General features: G+C 43.1%; 2 protein-coding genes across 3 annotated transcripts in view; one reads left to right on the plus strand and one right to left on the minus strand.

Annotated features, from left to right (window-relative positions):
• The window catches only part of Mcm8 (minichromosome maintenance 8 homologous recombination repair factor), a 28,204-nt gene extending 23,036 nt beyond the window's left edge, over positions 1-5,168 (minus strand). The window contains exons 1-6 of the mRNA XM_028755071.1: positions 5,064-5,168; positions 4,189-4,363; positions 3,641-3,724; positions 2,130-2,212; positions 1,692-1,841; positions 334-437 (exon numbers count right to left, since the gene is read on the minus strand). Of these exons, the coding sequence (XP_028610904.1) occupies positions 334-437; positions 1,692-1,841; positions 2,130-2,212; positions 3,641-3,724; positions 4,189-4,336 (569 nt within the window). The 5' untranslated portion in view covers positions 4,337-4,363; positions 5,064-5,168. The remainder of the gene's footprint in view (positions 1-333; positions 438-1,691; positions 1,842-2,129; positions 2,213-3,640; positions 3,725-4,188; positions 4,364-5,063) is intronic.
• A 215-nt stretch (positions 5,169-5,383) lies between these two features.
• Positions 5,384-17,626, plus strand: Trmt6 (tRNA methyltransferase 6). 2 transcript variants are annotated; one of them, XM_028756425.1, is made up of 11 exons: positions 5,384-5,634; positions 9,865-9,992; positions 10,930-11,039; positions 11,522-11,613; positions 11,741-11,942; positions 12,086-12,210; positions 12,839-13,194; positions 13,572-13,657; positions 14,888-14,990; positions 15,090-15,176; positions 16,227-17,626. In XM_028756425.1, exons 6-11 carry the CDS (start codon positions 12,090-12,092, stop codon positions 16,431-16,433), a joined length of 960 nt encoding a protein of 319 aa, XP_028612258.1. In that variant the 5' UTR covers positions 5,384-5,634; positions 9,865-9,992; positions 10,930-11,039; positions 11,522-11,613; positions 11,741-11,942; positions 12,086-12,089; the 3' UTR covers positions 16,434-17,626. The 2 variants fall into 2 exon arrangements, with proteins under 2 accessions (XP_028612258.1, XP_028612252.1); XM_028756419.1 differs by having other exon boundaries at positions 5,390-5,634; positions 11,741-11,824.
• The last annotated feature ends 7,819 nt before the right edge of the window (positions 17,627-25,445 follow it).

Genomic DNA, 25,445 nt, shown 5'->3' on the forward strand with positions numbered 1-25,445 from the left:
AAATACACACACTGCATGCTTGCTCACATATATGAAGTCTAGACTTACAGACACAGACAGAGGGCATGAACGTAGGAAGTCGTGAGAGCCGGGGAACAAGTCTGAAGGGAGATAAGAGAGAAAAACAAGACGGGGTAACGGGATCTCTGTGCTACATGGGGACTGTTTGAGGGGAGGAAGGGGTTCACCCAAACACTGAGAGGGAAATGGGGGATGCGAGGGAAATAAAAACAAAGTAACATTTTATATGCATATAAAATTTTCACAATGAAACCCATTTGTTTGTACAATAATCAAAAAGTTATTGAGAAAAAATAGCATCACGTCTCTCACCTTGCATAAACGTGTGGCACATTTACCACTGTTTCTCCCCCACTGGACAATCCCCCTTGAGCCTGTAATTCAGCTGCATGCCTTTCAAGGTCCTGAGTTAACACCTTAGTCAAAAATTGGAAAATAAATATCCTCTTTAAGCAAAATTCTCATAGAACTTAAAGTTTATACAGTCCAGAAAAAAAATAAAACAGTACCCTGACAGTCATTTAAAAGACTGATATTTGATTATGACTATTTATTTTGCAGTAATTGTTTTACTTGAGATTTTCTTATACCTGTACCAGAACACTTCTGCAACCCTACTTACTTACTACTTTTGTCACAAATAAACTTAGCATTAAAAAACCTTGCAGTAGGAGCTGGGGAGATGGCTCAGCAGTTAAGAACACTTGCTGCTCTTGTAAAGGACCAAGGTTCAGTTCCCAGTATGGCGGCTCAAACGCCAACCATAAGTCCAGTTCTAGAGGAACTAATGCCCCTCTAACCACTTTGAGCACTAGTCACACACAACACATACATACATACATATAAACAAAACACTCATACACATAAAGTAACAGCCCTCTATGTCATTACACACAGGGTTCCACTAAAAAAATTCTGTAGGGCGTATCTTAGCCTTAAGCCAGAGCAGGAAGGATGGAAAGAAATTGTGCTTTAGAGCATGTTAGAGTAAAGAGATGATATGGTTGCCTGACTAGAGAAATAATGTACTGGATGAGTCTTTAGACAAGAAGCAAGATTACCAGTGCAGGGTTTCTAGCAGTACACAAAACTGTGTGGTCGTCTGTTTGCTGCACCTGGATATCCTGACTTCCCTGCTATGTGCAGATTCTACATATCCCCTTAAGACCTATTATAAGCCGACATCTTCCTCTGGCCTTCCCCATTGTGCTCCAGTCTCTGAAGGCAGTCAAGATGCCTATCCTGGGATCTGTTTCCCTTTACCTTGAAGCACTTATGTGGATGCTTTCGAAAATTATGTCATCTGTTCCTGAGAACAACTGATATAAGCATAGAACCTACTGTCACTTCCAGTTTACATATGGGACTCTCAGGGAAATAAGTGATTTTCCCAATGCCAAAGAAACTACATCGGAGGTAAGTCCTTTTTCTCCAAGTTCCAAACTCCATGCCTGTTTAATATTTCTGAGAAAATAAGATACGTCCTCAAAAAGGAAGTATGATTTCTGTATCTTTAGTGAAATTAAACTAATTAAAGTAAATTGTACATAGACTGAACTTGCTACCTCTTGGGGGAAGACTACAATCCTTAAATTCTAACCAACATCTGTTAGCAAAAGCTTTCAAAAAGACACTATGATATTTCCTTTTAAAACTTTGGCCAAATTTACCTGATGTATTGCCAGCCCCATACATGCCAGTGTTTTCTCAGGGGCATCTCTTAGTGCGTTTTCTATATCTGGTATCAAGTTAGTTATTTCATCATCTTTTGTCAGTTCTTTAAAATCCACCAAAATGCTCCCTTTTCTTTCTATTTCATCCTAGAAAAGATTAAAGTTAATACATAACAATTGCTTTCGTGGGTCAATTACTATTAGTATACACTTCAGAAAGTATGTAATAGTCACCCAGTAATAATTCTAAGTTGTAATTCTACAGTTGTAATATTGTAAATATATTTACACACACATACTTAACATACTTTCGAAGTTGGTATTTATAACATCTCTCCCCCAACTGCAATGTTCATGCTCACTAGCTTCTCAAGCATTGTCCAGTTAGCTATCTGATAAAGGCAGACTGCTAAAGTTGCTATAGAAAGTACTTGCCTTATCGTATAAGTCGATATGCCTTGTGAAAAATTTCTCAAATGCTTGAATCTTCTCAATAAAAGGACAGCTATTACTGTAAACTAATCCAACAAATTCAGCATTAGCACCAGGAATCACAGATGGAAGCATTTTATATTGCTGAGAGAGATCCCTAGAAACCCCATAAAATTTTCCTCCTTACTTAATTCATATTGTGATTGCATTTGGATAAATACTGGTATGAATACTTGAGATTCCAAAAAAAGCTAATGTCTGAATAACCTAAAAAAATACATATATAAGTCCAAATATCTGAGAAACTTTGAGTCTTAGACTCCTCAAAGGGTATATCAATTCAAATATCTTATTCAAGTATAAGAAATGCAAAGCCATATACTTGAACGGAGCTGAAGACAATCACTATCTTTATAAAGTAAACTCTGTTAGCTCAAACTGCTACTTGTCAATTATTTCCGAAGATCTGGAGACAGACCAAAGCTTAACTGTCAAAATTATAATGCTACTTTTTAGTATTTTTACAAAGTTGTATAGTATCTTTAAATTTCTTTCTCATAGAAACAGTCTAATGACCGGGCGGTGGTGGCGCACGCCTTTAATCCCAGCACTTGGAAGGCAGAGGCAGGCAGATTTCTGAGTTCGAGGCCAGCCTGGTCTACAGAGTGAGTTCCAGGACAGCCAGGGCTACACAGAGAAACCCTGTCTCAAAAAAACAAACAAACAAAAAAAAAAAACAAAAAGAAAAGAAGAAGAAGAAGAAGAAGAAGAAGAAGAAGAAGAAGAAGAAGAAGAAGAAGCCGCCGCCGCCTATTACTATTCCCTGCTTTCTGACTGTCATCTTTGCCCAAGTTCCTATTCCATTATTAAGTTCAGCCAGTTGAGGACACTGGAAGGTCTGGGAGGTAGCAAGAAACTACTCTTGTTTTCTTTTTTTCTGGTAAGATTTACTTTTAATGGTGTGTGTATGAGGGGGGCAGGGGGGATGGGTGCACATGCCATGTATGTAGGTATCTGCAGAGGTCAACAAGGGTCTCGGACTGAGCTTCCTTTTGGGAACCAAGCTCTAGAAGAACAGCACGCATGCTTAGCTTCCAAGCCATTTCTCCAGCCCCTTGTTCCACAGCGTCTCTGTTACTTCACAGGGCACTATAGTTCTAGCCTCTAGGGACATCTGATCCGTCCTCAGTTACTAGGGACCATCAGCTTCATTCATCTATGTCCTCATCATGAAGTGACATAGCTCAGCTTTGGAAGGTGCCCTGAGATGAAAACACCGTTGCTGTGCCTCCACCTTTGAGCTCCCAACTTCCGATAATCTATCCAATTCCTTGTATTAAATCTTCTGAAACGTTGAACATCAGTTCTTGTTCTCCTGATACGTTATATAATAATAACGCTCCAACGAATGTTTGGAAGAGTGAAAGGCATATAGCAGAAAGTCAAGACAGCCATGGTCACATGCATTGTAGTATGCAAAGACGAACGTAGAACTCATGGTTCTTTAACTCTACCTTCAGAGAAGTAAAGCTTCCAGCCCTTAAACGGTATAAACTGATCCAGCGTTGACTGCTGACGTAAAGGTTGTGAAGCTTGTTCTGAAAAAGTGGAATATGATGTTAGTAAAAAAACCAAAGCATTGGAGTTTCTTCCTGCAACTAGTTTCTCCTTTTACAAGAGTTTATTAATAGACTCTAAATTAGATATTTCAATAAGAATTATAAACATTAACTTTCAGACTTGAAGTTTGAGTTAAACTGTCCTGCTATCTACTGGGCATAATTATTAGTAGGCATATAGCATTACCATTATTTACACTGATCGTAATTTTTTTTTTTTTACATTGTGTTGCCTGTGCCCACTTGTGGGTCCACATATGCCATAGTGCATCCGTAGAGGTCAGAGGGCAGCTTGTGGAGTCAGTTCTCTCCTTCCACCATGTGGGTTCTAGGGACCTAACTCAGGGTCCTCAGGCTTGGCAGCGTTACCTACTCACCCATCTATTGGCCTTTGAATTGTTTCTTTCCTGAGAGAAAACAAATTAATCCCTGAGTGCACTTACCAGAAGCATGCTTTCCTGCAGCTTGACTCGGGTCAGCTCTGTGCTCTCTTTCTCTCCATCTTCCTGATAAGTTCCCCCCACCTCTTCCTCTTTTCCAGCTCTGGAATCTTCCTCGTCCAAAACCTCTGCCTCGATATGCACTACTCATGTCTAAAAGTCAACAGCACTCCTAAGACTGTATTAACATAGTAAAAGGGGGGAGAAATTAATGTACTGTGTTTTAGACTAGCATTTAAGCTTGTCAAATTCCATGCTACAGTATAAACCTTATGTGTTATGTAGTTAATTCTTTTAAACTCCATCATGATTAAGGTACACCATAGATGTTTATTCAGCACTAATGAGCCAAGACAGAAATCAAGATAGTAACTTGAACCTGTCTGAAGTGTGAGACTAATATTGGGCAGTATTGGCTAAACACAATCCTCGCCAATATGATATTAGGGAAACATTATAGCTCAATCTTCGTTGTATTATTTTCTGTGGCAAGCTGTCCTAAAAGTGTTCCAAAAGAAAATAATTCCACTTAAAAATTTCTAATCCATAGATACAAACTAGTGATAGATTCATACACTGTGGTGCAATTAAGAGAGCCTGTTCCAACCTTAACAGGATTTAATTAATAAAAGGTTCGCAAGAATACAAACTAAAAAAAAAAAAAAATCAAGGTTGCCTGTGATAGCCCTGAGACAAAAACTCAAGTCTTCGGGATCCTCAGGATGAGACATTCTATCGCAACACTACGTTCCACATCGATCCAACAGAATAACATACTGAGAACGGTGACAATTCCAACATCTACATAGGGAAGCAGCTTGAGAAAAGCCACCCGCAATCCCTGACTTCATTCACGCCGCGTCTTTCTCGCGTCTTACTTTCGGGAGTCCGGAGCCCTCCAGGTCGCGACAGAGCCATAGGCGGTACGCACTCCCATACAGGGCTACGAGGACACTCCGTCTCCGGAGCCGCCCGGTGTCCGGGTCACCGCGCACCAGAACACGAGACGCAGGGCGGGGAAAGGCCGAGCACAACTTAACAAGGTAAACTCCGACTTCCTCCAAGTTCTTTTTTGGCGCGTCTATGACGCGCTTCTGCCTAAGGAAGCCACGCGACTGGAGGATGAAGTGTAGCCAATCAAAGAGTTCAGAGGGACGGAAGTCGTAGGCTTCCGGAAGCCGTCCGGAGGTCGGGACCGGAAAGCGGAAGCGGCGTGCAGCACGTGGGGGCGGTGCCGGCGGAGGCGCAGGTCCCTCCTGGTTGTGCGGGGCTCCGAGCGGCTGGAGCAAGAACGGAGGTTGAAGACTGCCTGGCTTCCATGGAGGTATCAGCAGCAGAGCAGCCGAGCTCACTGCCCCCGCATCTCGGGGACCACTGCATCCACGACGGCGACTTCGTGGTGCTGAAGCGAGAAGATGTGTTCAAAGCAGTGCAAGTCCAGCGGAGAAAGTGAGTCTGGTTGCTGGCCTTGGGTAGAGCGCACCACCACCCAGATAATCACTCTTTCCTGTGTCCCATTCTTGGCTCTTTGAATCCCGTTCCCCAGCCTTTATTGCTACCACTCAGGTCTTCCTATCACAGAGGCCTTCCCACTGGGATCCTTTCACATCCTTGGCTTATGGGATCTCCTTTGCACGGTTCTCATCCTACTGCGCTCGCCTCTACCTTTCATTCCCCAACTTTCTATTCTACCTTCTGCGCCAGATTCTCTTCCTAAGAATTCCATTCTTGATACTCCCACGCTGGAAGGTGCTTTCTCGAGGGTTCTTGGGGGCCCTATCTGTTCTTACAGAACTTATTCAACCTTTCACATTCAGATCTCTTCATTATGTTTGACTCTCCTCCCAGCTCCCCACCTTCTCCATAAATTCAACTCCATAAGAGAGAAAGGAGAGGGAAAAGAAAGATCTCTTACACCTAGCCTGGCTTGCAGGTAGGCAGTCTCTGGAGCCCAATGGGAAAAATCTGGCTACTGTAAGAAAAGAGAAGGTACTACAATGTGCATGGCTGAAGCCCAGTATAAATATTCAAGCTTGCTGATGGAAAACTGAAGCAAACACTTTTTCTGCCTTCTAAGTGGTGGGATTACAGGTCTGCTACACCACGTTCAGCTTGGTTCATGTTCTGATACAGCTATTTGAATGTCCCTTTTATAACGTGTTTTATTAGATGATCCTTTTTTATTACCAATAAGGCATACTGTATCTTTAGTTCTGGAGAAAAAAAATACTGTCTCTTTTTGTTTGTTTGTTTGTTTGTTTGGCTACACAGAGAAATCCAGTCTCAAAAAAACTAGTATGGTTTTTAAATTGTGTGTGTGTGTGTGTGTGTGTGTGTGTGTGTGTGTAGAGTTTCTCAGGGCCCTTTACTTTAATTATATAGAAGATTAGCAAATGAGGCAGGCTATTTCTTTGAAAACTTTTGGTGGAACACCCCCACCTGATTCATTTGCATGTTGTTAGCAGCTGCCTTTTACTCTACAAGTTGAATACTTAAGACCGAGTCTGTACAGTCTACAAGGCTGAAATTATTCACATCCTGGACCTTTAAGAAAATGTTCATTGACTGATACTAGATGAGAGAACAGAGAAGACAGTATTAGAATTACCAATGTATGGCAAGCGATGGTGTGTCAGTTTAGACTCCTTTGGAAGCAATGATTTGGTTAAATGCCATTTCTTTGGGAGAAAAGCTTAGACATAGCAGGAAGGCAGGAGTAATACAGAGAAGGGACACGGGGCTGTGGTGCCCTAATGAGCAGGTGGTCACCATTAGCTCCTTCTTGGGACCTAGATTTGAGGACTAGCCCAGCACTTCTGTTCTGCCCTGTGTCTACTGAGGATGCTTCTGTAGCCATGGAAAAGTCTGTGGTAGACTTTCAGGTGACTGGTAAGTGTGGGTGACCATTAGGCTAGAACATGGTAAAGATGAGTTCCAAGGGGCACAATTGTGAAGCACACAACGTGGGTGCTGGGAACCAAAGTCAGAGCCTAGAAGAACAGTAAGTGCTCTCAAGTGCTGAATCATTTCTCCAGCTCCCTACAAAGTACTCTTTAGAAGTCACTTGGGCCGGGCGGTGGTGGCGCATGCCTTTAATCCCAGCACTTGGGAGGCAGAGGCAGGCGGATTTCTGAGTTCGAGGCCAGCCTGGTCTACAGAGTGAGTTCCAGGACAGCCAGGGCTACACAGAGAAACCCTGTCTCAAAAAACCAAAAATAAGAAGTCACTTGGAAGTTCTTTTTACTACTCCTGTTCTTAGGAAAGCCATGATAGCAATGTTTGTTCTATTTTGCTGTGCCAGGCTGCATCCTGTCACCAACGCACTCATGGCTCTGCAGCTCTTACTCCTTCCCAGGAAACGTGCAGCTCATTAGCTATCAGATCGCTTCCCACAGTCTCCTTCCTGAGCTTTCGGGCAGTCAATTTGAGTGCATGTCCTCCCACATCCTCACACACATGCACGCACACACACACACATGCACACACACATGCACACATACACACATCCCCCCACACACATGCACACATACACACACACCTTTGCACAAGATAGGCTGACAGAGGCATGCATCAACTCAGCTTCAGGGTTTCATTAACACCAACACAATTCAAGGATGAGGATAAGGGGTACAAATAGATGTTAGTTACTGGAAATCTAGCAAAGAGTAAGAATTGGGAGTCAGGAGCATCCTCTGAGATCATGAAACTTCATTCATGTGGTTCAAGTGACATTTGATGAATGAGAGGAGGTGGCTCAAAGGGTAAAGCTCTTACCCACGTAAGCATGAGATGTGGTAGTACATATCTGTAATCCCAGCATTCCTACAGCAAGATGCAGGCAGACACAGGAGAATCCCCAGAAGTTTGAGGCCACTAGCCTGACATGCAGCAGTGAACAAGAGAGACCTTGTCTCAAAGAAAGACGGAAGGCAAGAACCAGTACCTGAGTTCATCTTCTAACTTCTCTGTGCATGCTGTGGTACCCAAACGCACATACATGTACATAAAACATACACACACAGGATAAAAGTAGCTATGGTTTTTAAAGGATGTGATATACAAAGATAGGGTGGGATAGAGAACTGAAAGAGCAAGATGAAAAGAGAGTGATGTGAGGCGCAAACAGTTCACCAGGACAGGACAGGTCCCAGAAGTCAGAATTCTCTGCATGGGAGCTGGGCTCTGAAGCCTCCTTAGGTACAAGGCTTTTCTTTGTGTCAGCCATGCCATGTGATATAAAAAATATCTGCAGGCCTGGATGACTCCTGCAGCTTTAGCCCCTCACCCAGACATGCATACAGCTGTCATTGTGTGTTGTGTGACATCCTTTTTTGGGGGGAGTCGCTACATAAATATCAGTTCTCCACAGAAATGGAACCCACAACAGACCAAACTAATGACTGCAGCAATGTCCAGTTTGGTGAACCAATGAGGTTTTTATTGGAGTTATTAACAGAAGTATGAGTGAGGGGGTATTTACAAGGAGAGGGGATAACTCAAAGGTAGCTGCATCACTAGAAAGCCCATTCAACATGGGTAACTACTCTCAGAAACCTACAGTTCTGAAGCTGTCCGGTAGCTCCTAAGCTGAACTTCTCTCAGCAGCCTGACTGATCAGTTGTCATTTCTACACACACACACACACACACAGCACCCAGCAACTGTTTACTCCTTTTTATTTTGTTAGTTAGGAGACCCTCAAGAATCTTCCAGGTTTTTGCTCTCCAGACGTGTGACCTTTTGCCTGCCCCCCTGAGGCTGGTGAGTGTCTCCTTCCCTCCTAAAGGAAATATTTCAATTTGGAGAGAGTGCTGTAACTCAAAGGAACATCCTACAACAGTAGCTAAGGCCAATCTAACCTGGAATTTGGCATCTTTCCACCTCTGCCTCCTGCATGTTGGGAGTAGTATATACCACCACACCAGGTAACTGCCCCTTGACCAGTATGTTTCCCAGGGCTCTGATGTCTGCCCTGGGCACCTGAGGATTGCTGAGAGAGTCAAGGGTGCACACCACTGACATCACTTGTTACACAGCCGGTGCTAGCTCGCTTTCTGTGAAAGGAAAGGGTTTCCGTCCTGTGCTTGGCTTTGAACTTGCTCTACGGGACAGATCTCAGATAGGAAGCCTAGTGCCCAGCCCTTGGCAGTACTTCATTAGTGCCACAGCCATTTCCACTGTGAAGATTACCAATAACATTTACTCTAATACAGGCTGTTTGGATTTCCTACTTTTCTAATAAAGTAGCCAATTAGACACAGACTAGAGAGTTTTAAAAATTGTTGTCACCTCAGTGATTATTTTGTTGGGGATTTTCTACTGCAAGTTGCATGGGACATCACAGTGCATACTTATGGCCTGGGAATCTTGTCAGTCACACCTCTGTTGGGATCTGCAGAGTCTGTGAATTTAAGCATCCTGGGTGACAATGCAAAATGCAGTCAGGCCTGTGTCCTACAAAAGGCACATCTTCTAACAGTCAGTGTTTTCCTAGCTTCTTTACTAATGTTTATATCTGTCCCCAACCTGCTTCTCTGTAGTTCGTTTGTCAGTTTGTCCTCACAGAAGTAATGCTATTAACTGTTTATCTTGAAAACTCTTGAAATAAAGTAGAATTAGCACACTTTTTGTAGTAGAAATGCAAAAGAAATCAGTTGATTGGTTGCTTTTCTTCCTCAGAAAAGTAACTTTTGAAAAACAATGGTTCTACCTGGATAACGCCATTGGCCATAGTTACGGGTCAACGTTTGAAGTGAGCAGTGGCGGAAGTCTTCAGCTCAGGAAAAAGCTGGAAGAGCCCACATCAGGTACACCACTGGGATGAGCTGGGTGCTCTCTAGTTAGCTTGGAAACTTAGCTAAAACAAGAGGTGGTCCTGTGAAGCGAAGGCCAGACATGAGGAGCTGATGGGCTGGGTGTGGGTAGGAACTCAGGACAGGAAGGTCGAGGGTGCAGGCATGTAGGTAGAGTCCTTGCCTAGCATACTGAGGCCCAGGCTCATCTGCAGCACTCCATAAACTGGACAAGTCATTGAAGTACCCGAGAGATCATGTTGGGGATCAGAATTCAAGTTAATTAGGTAGCGACTTTGAGACTGACCTGTGCTGTGTGAGACCTTATCTCAAAAAGAGTCTTTCAGGATGCTGGAGAGGTGGCCCAGCAGTCATAAGTACTTGTGGCTCTTTTAGAAGATCCAAGTTCAGTTCTGAAAACCCACATGGTGGCTCATGACCATCTGCAACTTCAGTTCTAGGAGTTTGATGCCCTTTCTGAGTTCAGGCACAAGGCATGCATCTGGTACACATATATGCTTACAGTCAAAACACTCAAACACATAAAATTAAATATTCAAAAATGTTTGTTTGTTTGTGTGTATGTTTGAGAAAGAGTCTTTATGTAGCCCTGAGCTTCCAGTGTGGACCATGCAGGTCTCTAACTCACAGAGATCCTTCTCTGCCTCCCAACTATTGGAATTAAAGGTCTGTGCCGCCATGCCCAGCTCTTTAAAACAAAAGAAAAGATGGCTCAGTGAATAAAGGTACCTGTTACCAAGTCTGACAACCTGAGTTTAGTTTGATCCCTGAGACATGGTAGAAGAGAAGAACTATGTCCTCTGACCTTACATGCACCATGCCATGTGCAAGCCCTTACACATACACAAACGTGTAAAATTAAGTAATTAAAGTGTAATCTTTAATAATAATTTTATGTCAAAAATTACCATAGAGCAATTTCTTTCCTTAGAGACCAAAGAAGCGGGTACTGATAATCGAAATATAGTTGATGATGGAAAATCCCAGAAACTTACTCAAGATGATATAAAAGCTCTGAAAGACAAGGGCATTAAAGGAGAGGTAAAAACGGATTCTTTCCCTTCATTTGTATGTAACAAATTTGTCTAATGTCAGTTTTGAGGTAAAACGGAATGTCAGTTAAAATGTGTGTGCAGTCAAACACATCATGATTTTGTTTCTTAATGCAAGAACAATAGACTGAGTGACCACACTCGGAGTACTAGTGGAGGAGAAGTTAACAGCTCGTGTTTGTTTGGTTTTGGCTGATCTTCATCTCTAGTCTGCCTTCCCTGGCAATCTCTCTTCCTTTAGCTTGGTTTAAAGGAGGTTTGTGAACAAGGCCCTGGGTTTCACGCCCAACACGAGGGGGAAGTCTAAACGGAGCTGTAATGTCTTTGTTCCAAGTCCTGAGAATAGAAGTAGAAATGCAGAGTTGATCCACGTGGACCTCCGTGGAGGAGAGACTGGAGAGCAGGCGTTTGCCTGGGTGCTGGGGTCAGAAGATGAGGCTTCAGGAAATCTGCTTGCTCCTTTTCCTCCAGGAAATAGTTCAACAGCTAATTGAAAATAGTACAACATTCCGAGACAAGACAGAGTTTGCCCAAGATAAATATATTAAAAAGAAGAAGAAAAAGTAAGTCTCATTGCTTGAAATGGTTGAAAATAGTGTATATTTTATATTCACTGAGTAAATATTACTAAAAACAAGATGTTTTAAATCTTTTTATTTCATATTGCTATTCTGCTCTTAATTCCCCTAGATATGAAGCCATCGTTACTATTTTGAAGCCTTCTACCCGTATTCTTTCAATTATGTATTATGCAAGAGAACCTGGAAAAATTAAGTACGCTTTGTTTCCTTTCAAAGTATAATTGGGGGAAATAAGTCTTTAAGAGAGTCATGATTTTAAGTAAAATGAAAAGCTTGCTCACCTGCTAAAGTGTCCTCCTTCCTCATAAATTGTAAGTCCTTTTACTGTCACCTCAAGCAAACAATAATCTTATCAACATGATTCTTACAGAACAACTAGAAAAGCTGTTACTAAGTGTCAGGCTTTTCTTAGCTAAAAGTGAGTGAGTCTTCCTTTTTTTCTTTTTTTTCTTAGCCACATGAGGTATGATACACTAGCCCAGATGTTGACATTGGGAAATATCCGAGCTGGGAATAAAATGATTGTCATGGAAACATGTTCTGGCTTGGTGCTAGGTGCCATGATGGAACGAATGGGAGGTAAGATGATGTTTTCAAATTCTGTAAACTAGCTCCATGTGAGGAGAGAAGTCTTAAGAATTTAAAGCTAAGAGAACCAGATTGAATTTCTTTAAGAATAGGGACGTGACCTCAATAGGCCTCTAAGGCTTATCCCAGAACTTTCCTGTGTGGTCCATTTCTCCCCACTGGTGCTGTGTTGATGGCTCGTGATGTTGGCCTTTCCTGATTTGGTGTCTGGGGATTGTTCTGGAACTGCATTTGGCTAATGATGTTAATAAAACAGCTGGTATTTACTGTGTTGTCAGGAACTGAGCGGGGAGGCTTCTTAGGAGGAATTCTCTCTTGGAATTCACAAGCTGATCTGTCTGATTTCTCTGACTCTGTAGAAGATAAGAGCTTGCATCCACCCTATCTGAGGATGAACAAGGAAAAAGGAAATAAGCCCAAGTCATCTGACCTCTGAGCAAGACCACTGGGTTTCTCACTCTCTGTAGGGAATGGGATATCACCGAGCTAAGGACCACCCTCCCCCCATGGGCTTTGGCATTCTCCACCTCTAGACATGGGAGAAGAATCGTGTGAGGACTTAGGGTTGGAAGTCTAGATTTCCTCCACTGTGCAAATGTTTGCTTGTCTGTCTGTTCAGGCTTTGGCTCCATTATTCAGCTGTACCCTGGAGATGGACCGGTTCGGGCAGCAACAGCTTGCTTTGGATTTCCCAAGTCTTTCCTCAGTGGTCTTCATGAGTTCCCTCTCAACAAAGTAAACAGTCTCCTCAATGGAACATTCTCTGCTGAGATGCTGTCCTCAGAGCCTAAAGACAGCACACCAGTTGAAGAAAGTAATGGTGAGCTTGAGGAAAAGCAGATAGCTGAACAAGCGGATGAAGACAACATTGCAGATGCCCCAGAAAGCAACACGGGAGAACAGAGACTGATGGAAATTGTTCCTGGGGATGCAGAGAATAAGGAGCTTAAAGACAAAAGAAGCAAAAGAGATCATGTAAGTATGGCAACGGTCATTATTCTTGTAATAGCTTCAGAGCTTTGGTGAGTTTTAAGTTGTGAGATTTGGGTTGACTTAGGTCCCCAGATGCTAACTATCAGAAACACTTAGGGAAATGGGTGTGTTTGTACATGGCTGTGTGATTTAGTCTTTGGGCTGGAGCTCTGGGTGTCTCTAGTGGCTGCTTCAGCAGTGTTCTGGTAGCTTGAGGGTTGCCATTTGAGAACAAGCTTCCTTGTGTGTCCTCACCTTCCATATAGACCAGCCCCTCCTGTGTCTACTGAACACCACTGCTCCACTCTGAGGTAGATCAGGGCATTTTTGTAAATGTGGCTCAGTGCCGTCAGTACATTGGTTTCTTGCTGTTCTTAAAGATTCAGGGAAAACAAAGGAGACAAGAAGAGCAGAGGAAAAGGCATATGGAGGCTGCTGCTCTGCTGAGAGAAAGAAATGCAGATGGGTATGTTGATAAAGGATGCGGGCCCTTCACAGTGCTGCCACATTCTGCCCTGAATTCAGCAGCGCTTTCCACTGCCTGCCCTGATTCTTGAGAAATGAGATGTTGTTTTGAGTTTTTTTCTTGGGGGCCGTGGCGGGGGGACCGTGGAGTGTTTTGTTTTGGAAAAGGTTGGGTCTGGGCAGGGAAGATGGTTCAGCGTTTAAGAGCATACACTGCTCTTGCAAAGGGCCGTATGCTCCCAGCACCCTGTCCAGTGACTCATAATTGCAATGAGTCACTGTAATTGCAATTTCAGGGAGATGCAACACCATGGCCTCCTTGGAAGCCTGCACACTCATACACATACCTACATGCAGGCATACACATTCATAACATTAAAAAATAGTTAATTCATCAAAGCTTTTATTTTAAGGCTAATAAAAATAAGTACTTGGTTGGTTGGTTGGTTGGTTTGTTTTAAAGAAAGTCCAAGTCTGGCAGAGGGGGGAATCAAAAGAAATCTCAGCCTTCAGTAATGATTATCGGGTAGGACTGTATAGTCCTACTAGGTGCAGGGGTTGGGGGGGGGCATTAAAATAAATGGCTATAACACTGGCCAATACAGAGCTAATAGAAACCTCTGTCAGAGGCTAGAGAGCTGACTAAGTGGTTAAGAAACAGTGCTTGTGCTTCTACAGAGAACTGACATTTACCAGATCACAGCTCATAACTGTCTATAACCCTTGTTTTTGGGGGACCTGACACTCTTGGTGCTGCAGGTACATGCATGCACATTTGTGCACGCGTACACACACACAAAATAATACATCTTTAAAGAAAAAGGACACCTGTCAATGGGAGGTGGATTTGGGGGGTATAGTGTTGGATTTGCTTCCAGATGATCTAAAAGAAAACACACAAGAATCTCCAACATGTATTTGTCAGGCAGCACAAGCACTTATAATCCTGTTTCTTAGAGATAAATAGCTCATGATTTCCTTCCGCTTTGAATCTCTAGAATGTCGTGTAGTACCCTGTACTTGTATAGCTCACACTGGCCTAGTACTCCCTATATAGTTCAGGCCAACCTGGAACTCAAGGCAATCCTCCTGTCTGGGCCTGGGTATTAGGATTTTAGCTATGTACAATCATGCCTGAGTCACATGATTTACAACATGATCATTTTAAATACATTTAAAGCTCATGTTCCTCTTAGAGGGTGTCAAATAATATTCTCTGTTTTCCCTGCAGTTTGATTGTGGCTAGTCGTTTCCACCCCACTCCCCTGCTGCTGTCTTTGCTGGACTTTGTAGCCCCGTCAAGGCCGTTTGTGGTCTATTGTCAGTATAAAGAGGTAATGTTGAGGTGAAATGGACAGGATTTTTACATCTAAATTTTGATCTTCCTACTGTAGCTTGAGATATATCTAACAGGACTCTGTTTTTGCTCTTAGCCTTTGTTGGAATGCTACACAAAACTTCGGGAGAGAGGAGGAGTCATTAACCTGAGGCTGTCTGAAACCTGGCTCAGAAATTACCAGGTAAGTGTTCTTACTTCCAGGTAGAGTTGGTCTGGGGTTCCTGGCTTCTCAAGCAAAGCTGTGCGTTGTTAAATAGAGCCACTGTTTTCTAGTGGTAGTGATGGAAATGTCTGCCTTTCGAAAATAGAGAGGGAGGAAATGGAATGAGCTCGGTGAGTGCTTGCAAAAGAGGAGAACAGCCTACAGCAATAGTTGGAGAAATTCTCAGGCAGGCCGGTGAGAAGCCAAGAGTACAGACTGCTCTACTGTCAGACCTCCTGCTCTTGTGCCCGGGCTCAGTTTGATTGTCCTCCATATGATCACAGCAGCTGGAGGGGCCTTGCTGCCTGAGTGCTTTACAGCCAGTTCCTTCAGGAAGGGAGATTGGAGGGGGCACTGCTGGGTTACCTTGTGCCCCACCCTGCCCTTTGGAGTCTCTTCCACAGGAGTCCAACTTAACAATGCCCTTTTTTTTTTATAGAATAGAGTTTATTCAGGGCATGGGGAGGGGAGTTAAGAGGGCAGTAGAGGCAGAGAGGAGTAGAGGCGGGCCATGAGCACGTGGAGAGAGAGGGGGAAGGAGCAAGGGGACAGAGCAGGAGCAAGAAGGAAAGAGCAAGAGGGGAAGAGATAACACTGCTTTTTTATATGGCAGAGGTGACAAGTGAGGAGAGCCCTTGCCGGAATTAACAGATAGCAGGAAGTAGCCATCCGATGTTGCTTCTCCATACACCCCAAACCCCGTTGCTGGCCGTGAAGCTTCCTGAAATCAGAAGGACAACAGCAGGGCATAGGCCAGAGTGCTACAGAAACCATTCCCACTCCCCTCTCACACAAACTAGCATTCAGGTTAAGAGAAACGGAACTTCATGTGTTCTATTTAAAATAAATAAATCCCCATGTTTTTACACTTTCTTCTGCATTGTCCTATGAAGAAGTAGTCTTCTTAAAACTTAGTCATTGTAAATCATCAACAGATTTGTCGTTTAGATTCTGATTTTTGTTAGATTGTTGGCATAGTTTGTAAGAATGCAAAAATGCATGAATGTCTGTTTTTTCTGTCTTGGTTAGGTTCTGCCAGACCGGAGTCATCCCAAATTGTTGATGAGTGGAGGTGGAGGGTACCTTCTGTCAGGATTCACTGTTGTCTCGGACAGCCTTCGAGCAGAGCCCAGCCTCAAGTCCTGCACAGGCGCTTTAGACTCACACAAGCCTGAGGAGCCAGCAGCTAAAAAACAGAAATGCATGGAATCTGCCTCTTCACTCTTAGGAGATTAATGTTTGCTCCAAGGCATCCTGCAGCTGGTAATTAAACTTTAAGACTCATCACTAAAATTTTTTCCTTGTCCTAAGAGTGTGTGTGCACCTGTTCCTGGGAAGAAGTAAGCCTTTCGTTTGCCTCTGATGCACAAGGATTAGTCAGGGCTGCAACTCTGATGGACTGGTACAGCAGCTCTGTACCACTGCAGACCCAGTACTTAAAGCATCTGCAGATACCTTGGGGATGTCAACACCCTGAAAATGTTGATGTGTAAGTCTTTGTTTATATTTTAAACAAAGATGAATACTACGAACTAGCTAAAACATGGTGAGCAATGGAAAGAAATTTCCTCTCACCCACTCTCTTCCTCCTAAGCAATATGGATGTGTAAGCCTGTGAGAGTTACAGTACCAAAAATGTCTACCCTGTCCCCTGCAATGGAAGAAGCTTTCTTTTAGATACTAGGTTTTGTTATTTGAATAGTCAATGGCCTGAGGAAGATCCAGGTATTTCTTTTCCTGCCTTCCCCCCTTTGCGGTGCATAGAACGGTTTGGTGGGTGCTCCTTTGCAGTAAAAGCTTCTCCTTTGTTCTGGATGAAGTGATTAGAACTTCTGTGTACTATTAAACAATTGGATTTTTCCCTGTCTAGACACAGGCACACAGTAACGTACGTCAGTGTTGGTATATATACATACATATAGATGTATCTATATGTCAGCATGGACAGAACGTACTCCCTGTGGTGGGATAGAGAATGAATACACGTTTATTTGAACTGTGGTAAAGACTTGTGCAGGACAGAGCAGCTCTCCGTATGTAGCTGTCACTCCTTGTCAAGTGTGTTTCAAGTGCCTTCTGGGGATTTCTCACACTGGTCTGTATAGATCTGCTGATGTGAGGTGGGTGTCCTTTATTTGCTCTGAAAAAAGTATAATCAAATTCCTTTACCATCTCCATTGTAAGGAATAAAAATGTCTAGAGTAATTGAAGACTCTTGTCCCTTTGAGAGTCTTGTCTTATGCAGTAGGACACATGCAGTGTTCCTGTCATCATAGAAGCCTGGCCAGCGTGGAGCATCTTGGAAGAAAACAGTTGCTTTCCTCATAGCTTGTGCTGTTCTGATAAAGGCCACTGTGATTACCAACTTTGCTTTTTATTCCTTTGTCTCTAAACAGTTGCTTTTAAAGAATAAAATTTTCTTACTCTGAGCCCTAAGTCATTAATGATACGGTGCTGCATTTACTACATTGAGCTGACAGTGACATGTCTCTGTCTGGTGGAGAACACACTGGAATATGCCATATGCAAGGCACATGTAAGGAGAATGTAAGAATGGACAGATAAGACTATCCAGTAGGGCTGGTCACTGTTAAAAAAATGATCTCAGCTGGTGTCCAGGACTTGTTCCATTCTCTGAACCATTTAGTCTGCTCTCCAGCGTTGGGGTCTAAGGTCTGAGCTACTGGCAGATCACTAGCCAGTAACTTGAAAAAAGAGAGGAGAGGAGATTCAAGGGAGTGAGCTCGGGTTGAGTCATAGCTTGAACACATGAAAGTATGAGAGTGTTTGCATGATGTTTGGAAGTATTGGTTGTGAACACTGCAGCAGTGCAAACGCTAGAGACACCATCCTAAAACCCAAGATCTGCAGCATCAGGTCTTCATCTTGTGGTGTGCTCCATGTGGTCCAGTCTCCTTCCTGGAAGTAGCTCTAGGATAATATTCATTTTTACTTAAAGAAAATAAAAGATTATGTGGGCCAGCCGTGTGGCTTAGTGGGTGAAAGTGCTTGCTGCCTAAGCCTGGTGATTTGAGTTCTCAAGAACCCTCACAGAGTGGAAGAACAGAACCAGCTCCACAAAGCCAGCCTTTGATCACACACATTGTGGCCCATGTGTGCTCACACCCACACGTCATACACAAGTTAGTGTTTCTTAAATTGCACATTTTACTTGGACTTAACTACGAGCACAGGTCAGATTGTAAGCCTGGACAGTTACTTAACAAGGAACAAACTGTTAGCTATCCTGTTAACATTTATAAGATACTCACAGCTTTTTGAGCCTTTATATTTGTTTCATTGGAATAAATATTTTAATCAAATCTGAGGTATTCAAATGGGGGTTTTCTAACACTATACCAACTCCAGGTTAACAGTTCAGTGTTCTCATCCCGTATACCTCAAACAGTTTCTAAACATTTTATTGTATGTGTGTATCTGGTGTGTCAGTGATGGCATGTGCATGTCATGGTGTATGTGTAAAGGTTAAAGGACAGCTCCCAGGAGGCAGTTCTCCAGCCTCCGTGTGGGATAGTCAGTCTTGTGCACCAAGTACTTTTTTATTCCCTGAGCCATCTTGCCAGCCCTGAAGCAACTTTTTTTAAAAAGGAGAAAATAATCACAGTAAGTACTAGGGTGATGGCTCAGTGGTTAAAATGATCTCCCTCACACACACACACACACCCATGCATGACACTTGAAGTTCCAGAACTAATGTAAAGCCAAACACAAAATGGGAGGCAGAGACAGGTTCCTTCAGAACCCCAAGGCCCAGCTATCCTAGAATACACAGTGGCAAACAATGAAGAGACTCTGTCTCAAAAGTGAAGGAGCAGCATCTGAGGCGGTCCTCTGACTATCATGTACATGTTGGCCATAGCACATGCACACCCACACTCACATGGTACACACAAAAATAACTTTTGAAAATCACAATTACATTCTGCCTAGAGTTTCTGTTGCTATGATTAAGACACCATAACCAAAGCAAGCTGAAGAGGAGAGGGTTTTCTTTTTCAGCTTCCACAGCACAGTTAATCATTGAAGTCAGTCAGGACAGGAGCTCATGAACACAAGAACCTGGGTGCAGGAGCTAATGGAGAGGGCATAGGTGGGATGCTGCTCACTGCGATGTGTCTCATGGCTTGCTCAGCTCGCTTATAGAACTTAGGACCACCACCCACAATGGATTGGACTCTTCTCCCATCAATCACTAATTAAGAAAATGCCCTACAGGCTTGTGTACATCCATCTGTGTACTCGTCCTAAGTCATCTGGTTTCTCATGGATTACTGTGGTACAGCCAGTCATTGAATGGTCATCTTTGAATAAACTCAGAATCAATAGACATGTCATTTTTGCCAGCAGTCACATTGTCTAGTTCTCCAATATGTCTCTTGATCCTTCCACTCTGGAAAGGGTATCTGTGTTGGTGGTGTGGTTTGTTTCTTTGGTGTATTAATTATTAATACTGCTGAGACAAAATGCCTGGTCAGACCAATGTAAGGGTTTATTTTGGCTTGTAGTTTATGGGAGAGGCAAATATAGCAGGGAGGGAATGGAGACAGGCATGAGGCTGTTGGTCAGGCCGCTGCCGGAGAAGGTAGAACAAGTGCTGCTGTCTGCTTTCTTTTTACCAAGTACAGGATCCAGCCCTGGGAATGTTGCCACCCATGTTTAGGGTGAGTCTTCCTACCTCAAATAACCTAATCTGGATAATCCCTCACACACAAACTCACCCAGAGGCTTGTCTCTTTAGTTATTGTAGATCCCCTGTTGTTGACAATATCTATTAAGAAGTCTACCCCTGTCTACTCACCTGGAGTTTCGCACTTTTTATTTTGGGAGGAGTTTTCTGTTGTGGATGTTTTGCTGTTGTTTGTTTGCTTGCTTGTTTGTTTTCCTAGGGGTTTGTTGTTTGTTTTTGGATACAGATCTCACTATATTGCTCTAGTTGGCACTATATAGACCAGGCTGGCCTTGAACTCATAGAGATCCACCTGCCTCTGCCTTCCAAGTCCTGGAATTAAAGGAGAGCACTACCGTACCCAGCAAACAGAGCTTCAGTGTGTTTGTGTGTGTGTACTGAAGCACACATAATCAGAGGATAGTTCTAGGGAGTTGGTTCTCTCCTGCTACCTAGTGGGATCTTAGGCTCAAACTCAGAATATCATGCCTGTGTGTGATCATCTCTGTCTGCTGAGCCATCTCACTGGGCCTCCAACTTGTCACTTTTAAGCTACAACCTTGTCTACAAGAGCTCCTGGCTATCTCATAATACAAAAATCCATTCGGTCCAACGTCAAAGGTCTTTCACGTTTCCAGAACTTTAATTTTACGTTATTTATTGTGTATGTTTATACATGTTTCTGGGCAGGCATGAGTGTTACTGTCCATGTGAAGGTCGAGAACAATTTGCAGGAGTTGGTTCTCTCCTTCCACCATTGTGAGAATTGTGAGAATTGCACTCAGGTCATCGGGCCTGAGCAAGAGCCATTACCTGCAGAACCCTCTCTTGGCTCTCCACCACTACTTCAAAGTCCAAGTCTCAACAGAGACTCAAGGGACTCTTCTAAACTGTGAGCTCCTATAAAACAAATGCATATGCCTTTAACCCCAGCATTCCGAGTCAAACGCAGGTAAATCTGAGTTCAAGGCCAGCCTGGTCTATATTGTGAGTTGGTCCAAGTCAGCCTATCTCAAAAAAAAAAAAATCTCTAAAACAAATCCACAATTTTAATACAATGGCACAGAGTAAATCACCCCTATTACAAAAGAGACCCCCTTAGCACACACCAAATCCTGCTGTTCCGTGTCTAGCATTTAGGACTCAGGTTAGAATTATTTAGGTTACAAAGGAATCTACTGCCTGGAGCACACGGTCTCTTGAGCCAACTCTACTCTATGCATTCAGCTTTGCTCCCTAAATGTCCCATAATGCTTCATGGTTCTGGCATCTCCATCATCCTAGAGACTCCATGAAATCTTGGGCTTGATCTTCACAGTTTCACACAGTGCCCCCTCCTCTGTTTACTGGGTTTCTAACTGCCATACATTGCCTGGCCTCAACAGCTCTCTAAAACTGGAGTGAGCACACCATGATCTCTTCCATCCAGCATCTTACATCCTGCAAAACCAGTGCCATGGGTAGTGTTGCCACATTCTGCTGTCAACACGGGATGGAGCCTGGCTGCATGGTACAGGCACAGCCGCTTGAGTATGCTAACCCTGGAAAGATACTCTTCTAGGAAGTTGCTGTTCTGGAGCAGAGAATCCCCTTTCCTAGGTTCAAGCTCCCTCCTTTCATATAAATTTACATTTTCAAAAGATGGAACTTTCAGTGGGTGGGGTCTCACCCTCAAAGCAACATCCAATTGCCCCATTGGTAAAGAAATTCCTCATCAGTTCCACTTTTTAAACACTTGCCTTGGGTGCAGCTGTAAAATGGTTCCAGCTGTTTCCCTTGACAAATTGGACATATTTTGTATCTTTTTGCCCCTGTTCCTTTTCACTGTAGAGCCAGAAAATAGTAGTAACTAATAACAATGTCATGACAAGAATAACCTGTCTTGGAACACTGACGAAGTCAGTTCATTTTGTTTTAATTCTGTCTTATGCAAATTCTCAGGACACAACCAGAATGCAGCCAGATCCTGTACCAGAATATTACACAAATGGCCTTAGCCCAATTCCTAATTCCTTGTTCCCCTCTGAAATCCCATAAGCTAAGCCTATACTTTCTATGTTTCTTGCCCTATTCTTGAATCCTATACTCCCACTAGAATGCTTTATTCAGCTCTGCTGGGAAATTAACACTGATTAGGAAGAGGCCAGCATCTTTTGGGAGTATTTCCTTAGGTCAGCACATGGAAGCTATGGTCCAGCAAGTATCAAGTCTGCATCTTATGCTGACAGCCAAACTTGGTAATGTGTAGAAGTCAGCCAGGTGACACTGGTTTTGAAGGCTTGCAGGGGTCATGGAGACTCAAGCTTGGCACTGCATGGCATGGTACAAGTCCTTAAACAAGCCCAGAAGAGGCCACTGGCAATGTGTAGTCCAAGTGAAATCAGTGTCCCAGGACTGGAGTGGTCATGAGAGAAATTGAGGCTTGGCACCATGTGATGTAGTCAGAGTCCTTGAAGAGAGCCCAGAAGAGGGTATTGGTAAAGGTGCAGGCAGTTGCAAAGACCCCAGCATTTTGGAAATGCTAGTACTATGGGACAACTACTAAGAATAGCAGCCTGGGCCTAGGAGACAATGTGTGTGTGTGCTAACAATGGCAGAACTGGAGAAATGGAGCCCAGAAGATTGTGAGTAAATTCCAGATATCCAATGCTGAACTTCTTACACTATTGGAGTTTGGTTTTGCTTAGATTTGATTGTGACTGTGCCCTGACTGTCCTCTCTTAAAATAGGAAAAAGCCCTAACTGTACTCTCTTAAAATAGGAAAATATTTAACTTTTTTATTTTGCAGGAATCCACAGTTTGACTTTAGAATTCTAGAAAGACTTCAGAGTTTTAGAGAGCCTTTGGATATTTTAAGAGACTGAACATTTAAGGTGTTTGGATTTTAGTTCTCGGATCTTTTAAATGTTGGAATGTTTTATACTGCAATGTTGATATTACCAGGAAATGTTTGGAGATTCCCTGGGCAGTAGACTAGAAGCTATAAGCTGAAATAAACCTTTTCCTCCCCAAGTTGCTTTTGGTCATGATATTTTATCACAATGGAAACCCTAACTAAGGCAGGGGGTAAAGTGGCTTCTCATAGTCCTTTTCTATCCCCTGTGAGTGACACAAAGTAAGACATGCTTATTTATAATATGAAAGCCCACAAGCCAAATGTGGACCACTGCTAGTTTTTTTATATGGTGATTTGAATTAGGTGTCCCGTATTCTCAGACATTTGAATACTTGGTCCTCAGTTAGTGATACTATTTGGAAAGGGTCAGGTGTAGCCTTGCTGGAGGAAGTGTGTCACTGGGGATGGACTTTGAGGTTTAAAAGCCTCCAGTCATCCCCAGCTTGCCTTCACTGTTTACTATTTGTGGTTTGGGATGTGAGCCTCAGCTGTCTGCTTTCAACTCCACTCTCCCATGCTCCCCCACTGTGACGGTGATGGGTTTTTGTACCAAACCACAAGCCCAAACAATCCTCATCTTCCTTCTCTCCTGGTTAGCATTACCGTTGCTGTGATAAAACACCTAGGGAGAAGGTTTATTTTGCTTGTACTTCCACACTGCTGTTCATCACTGAAGGAGATCAGGACAGGAACCCAAACAGAGCAGGATCCTGGAAATAGGAGCTGATGCAAAGACCATGGAGAGGTGCTGCTTACTGACTTGCTCTCCTGGCTTGCTCAGCCTGATTTCTTATAGAACCCAAGACCACCAGCCCAGAGATGGTACCACCCACAGTGGGCTGGGCTCTCCCCCATTGATCATTAATTGAGAAAAAGCCTTACAGCCAGATCTTATGGAGGCATTTCCTCAACTGAGGCTCCTTCCTCACTGGTGACTATAGCTTGTGTCAAGTTGAGACACAAAACCAGCCAGTACACCTTCTATAAGTTACCTTGGCCATAGTATATTTTCACGACAATAAAAAAGTAACTAATGCAGCCTGAAAGCTAAAAATGGCTCTTATATTTGTAAATGGTTAGAAGAAGAAAGTAAAACACACACACACACACACACACACACTCAAATCTTTTGAAATAATTTCTGTTTAATTATACTTTGCTTACAGTCTTTGCTAAGAAAGACCTGGAAAAATCTAACATAACAAGAAACAAATAGAAAAAAAATAGAAAAAAAAAGAAACAAATAGTTTTAGTTCCCCTTTCTTTCTCCCATATCTTTCTGCAGCTATGGCCTGCACCTATTGTTCTACATTTGTATGTGTCTGTATATGTATTGTATGTGTGTATGATTGTTGTTATGTGACAGACTTTTTTGGGGGGGATACTACACACACACACATACACACACACACGTGTGTGTCTACTTCCCCCCCAAAACAACCATGGCAAACAAAAGTAACAATAGCACCAATGTCATTGGTGACAGTATTTTGTTTTTAAGTTCCATTGCAACCTATAGGACCACTGTCATATGCATGATCTACTGTTGATAGCAATATTGTTAAGCACCTAAGGGCTGTATATGTTCTTGGTAGAAACAAGTAATCTTGAAAGAGCCTGTAAATGAGACCTAGTTTGGAAATGCAATTAAGTTTAGGTGAGGCCCTTAGGGCAGACTCACACCCACAGTTGGTTATAGGTATTGGGGAGTATGGCTATCATCCAGGATACCACCATGTAATGCCTGTTCTTTTAAGCTCCGAGGGACATGTCTGTAATTCAGGTATTCTGGAGGCTATGGCAGGAGGAGAGTGAGTTTAAAACCAATCTGAGCTGCACAGTAAGACCATTTCAAAAAGGGGCAGACAGGCTTAGCAGTTAAGACCACACACTGCTCTTCCAGAGGACCCAAGTTCAATTCCAGCATCCATATAGTGCTGTTCACGATCACCTGTAACTCCAGCTCCAGTGGAACTGACCTCCTCCAACCTCCTCAGGCACTTGCATACATGTATACATACATATACATACATGCTCAAACACAAACACAGACATACATAATAAAAATAAAATAAATGTTCCTTTAAAGGAAAATATACACAGAGATCGAGAGAGAGACAGAGTCAGAGACAAACAGAGACAGAGAGAACACAGTCACATAATAGTGAGCCAGAAGAAGAAAGTAATGCTACCCCTGAGCCAGCCTTTTTCTTTTGTCACAATTTGTCTCACCTGAGTCCCTCGCCCCAGCCTGTCAGGGACCATACCACCTACATTAAGGATAAATTTTCCCCTCTCAGCTAATCCTCTGAAAACACTAACAGATCACCCAGAGGTATGTCAGAAACTCTGGTGTCCTAATGTAGTGGTTTGAATATGCGTGGTCCAGGGAGTGGCACTGTTAGGAGGTGTGGCCTTGTTGGAGGAAGTGTGTCACTGTGGGATTGAGCCTAGAGACCTTTCCACTACCCGGAAGACAGTAGTCTGCTCCTGGCTTCCTTTGGATCAAGATGTCGAACTCTCAGCTCCTTTAGTACCATGCCTGCCTGGACACTGCCATGCTCCTCCCTTGATGATAATGGACTGAACCTCTGAGCCTGTGAGTCACCCCAGTTAAATGTTGTCCCATTATAAGAGTTGTCTTGGTCATGATGTCTTTTCACA

This window comes from Grammomys surdaster, unplaced genomic scaffold (genome assembly GCF_004785775.1).
Source record: "Grammomys surdaster isolate TR1022 unplaced genomic scaffold, NIH_TR_1.0 129, whole genome shotgun sequence".
NCBI lineage: Eukaryota > Metazoa > Chordata > Mammalia > Rodentia > Muridae > Grammomys > Grammomys surdaster.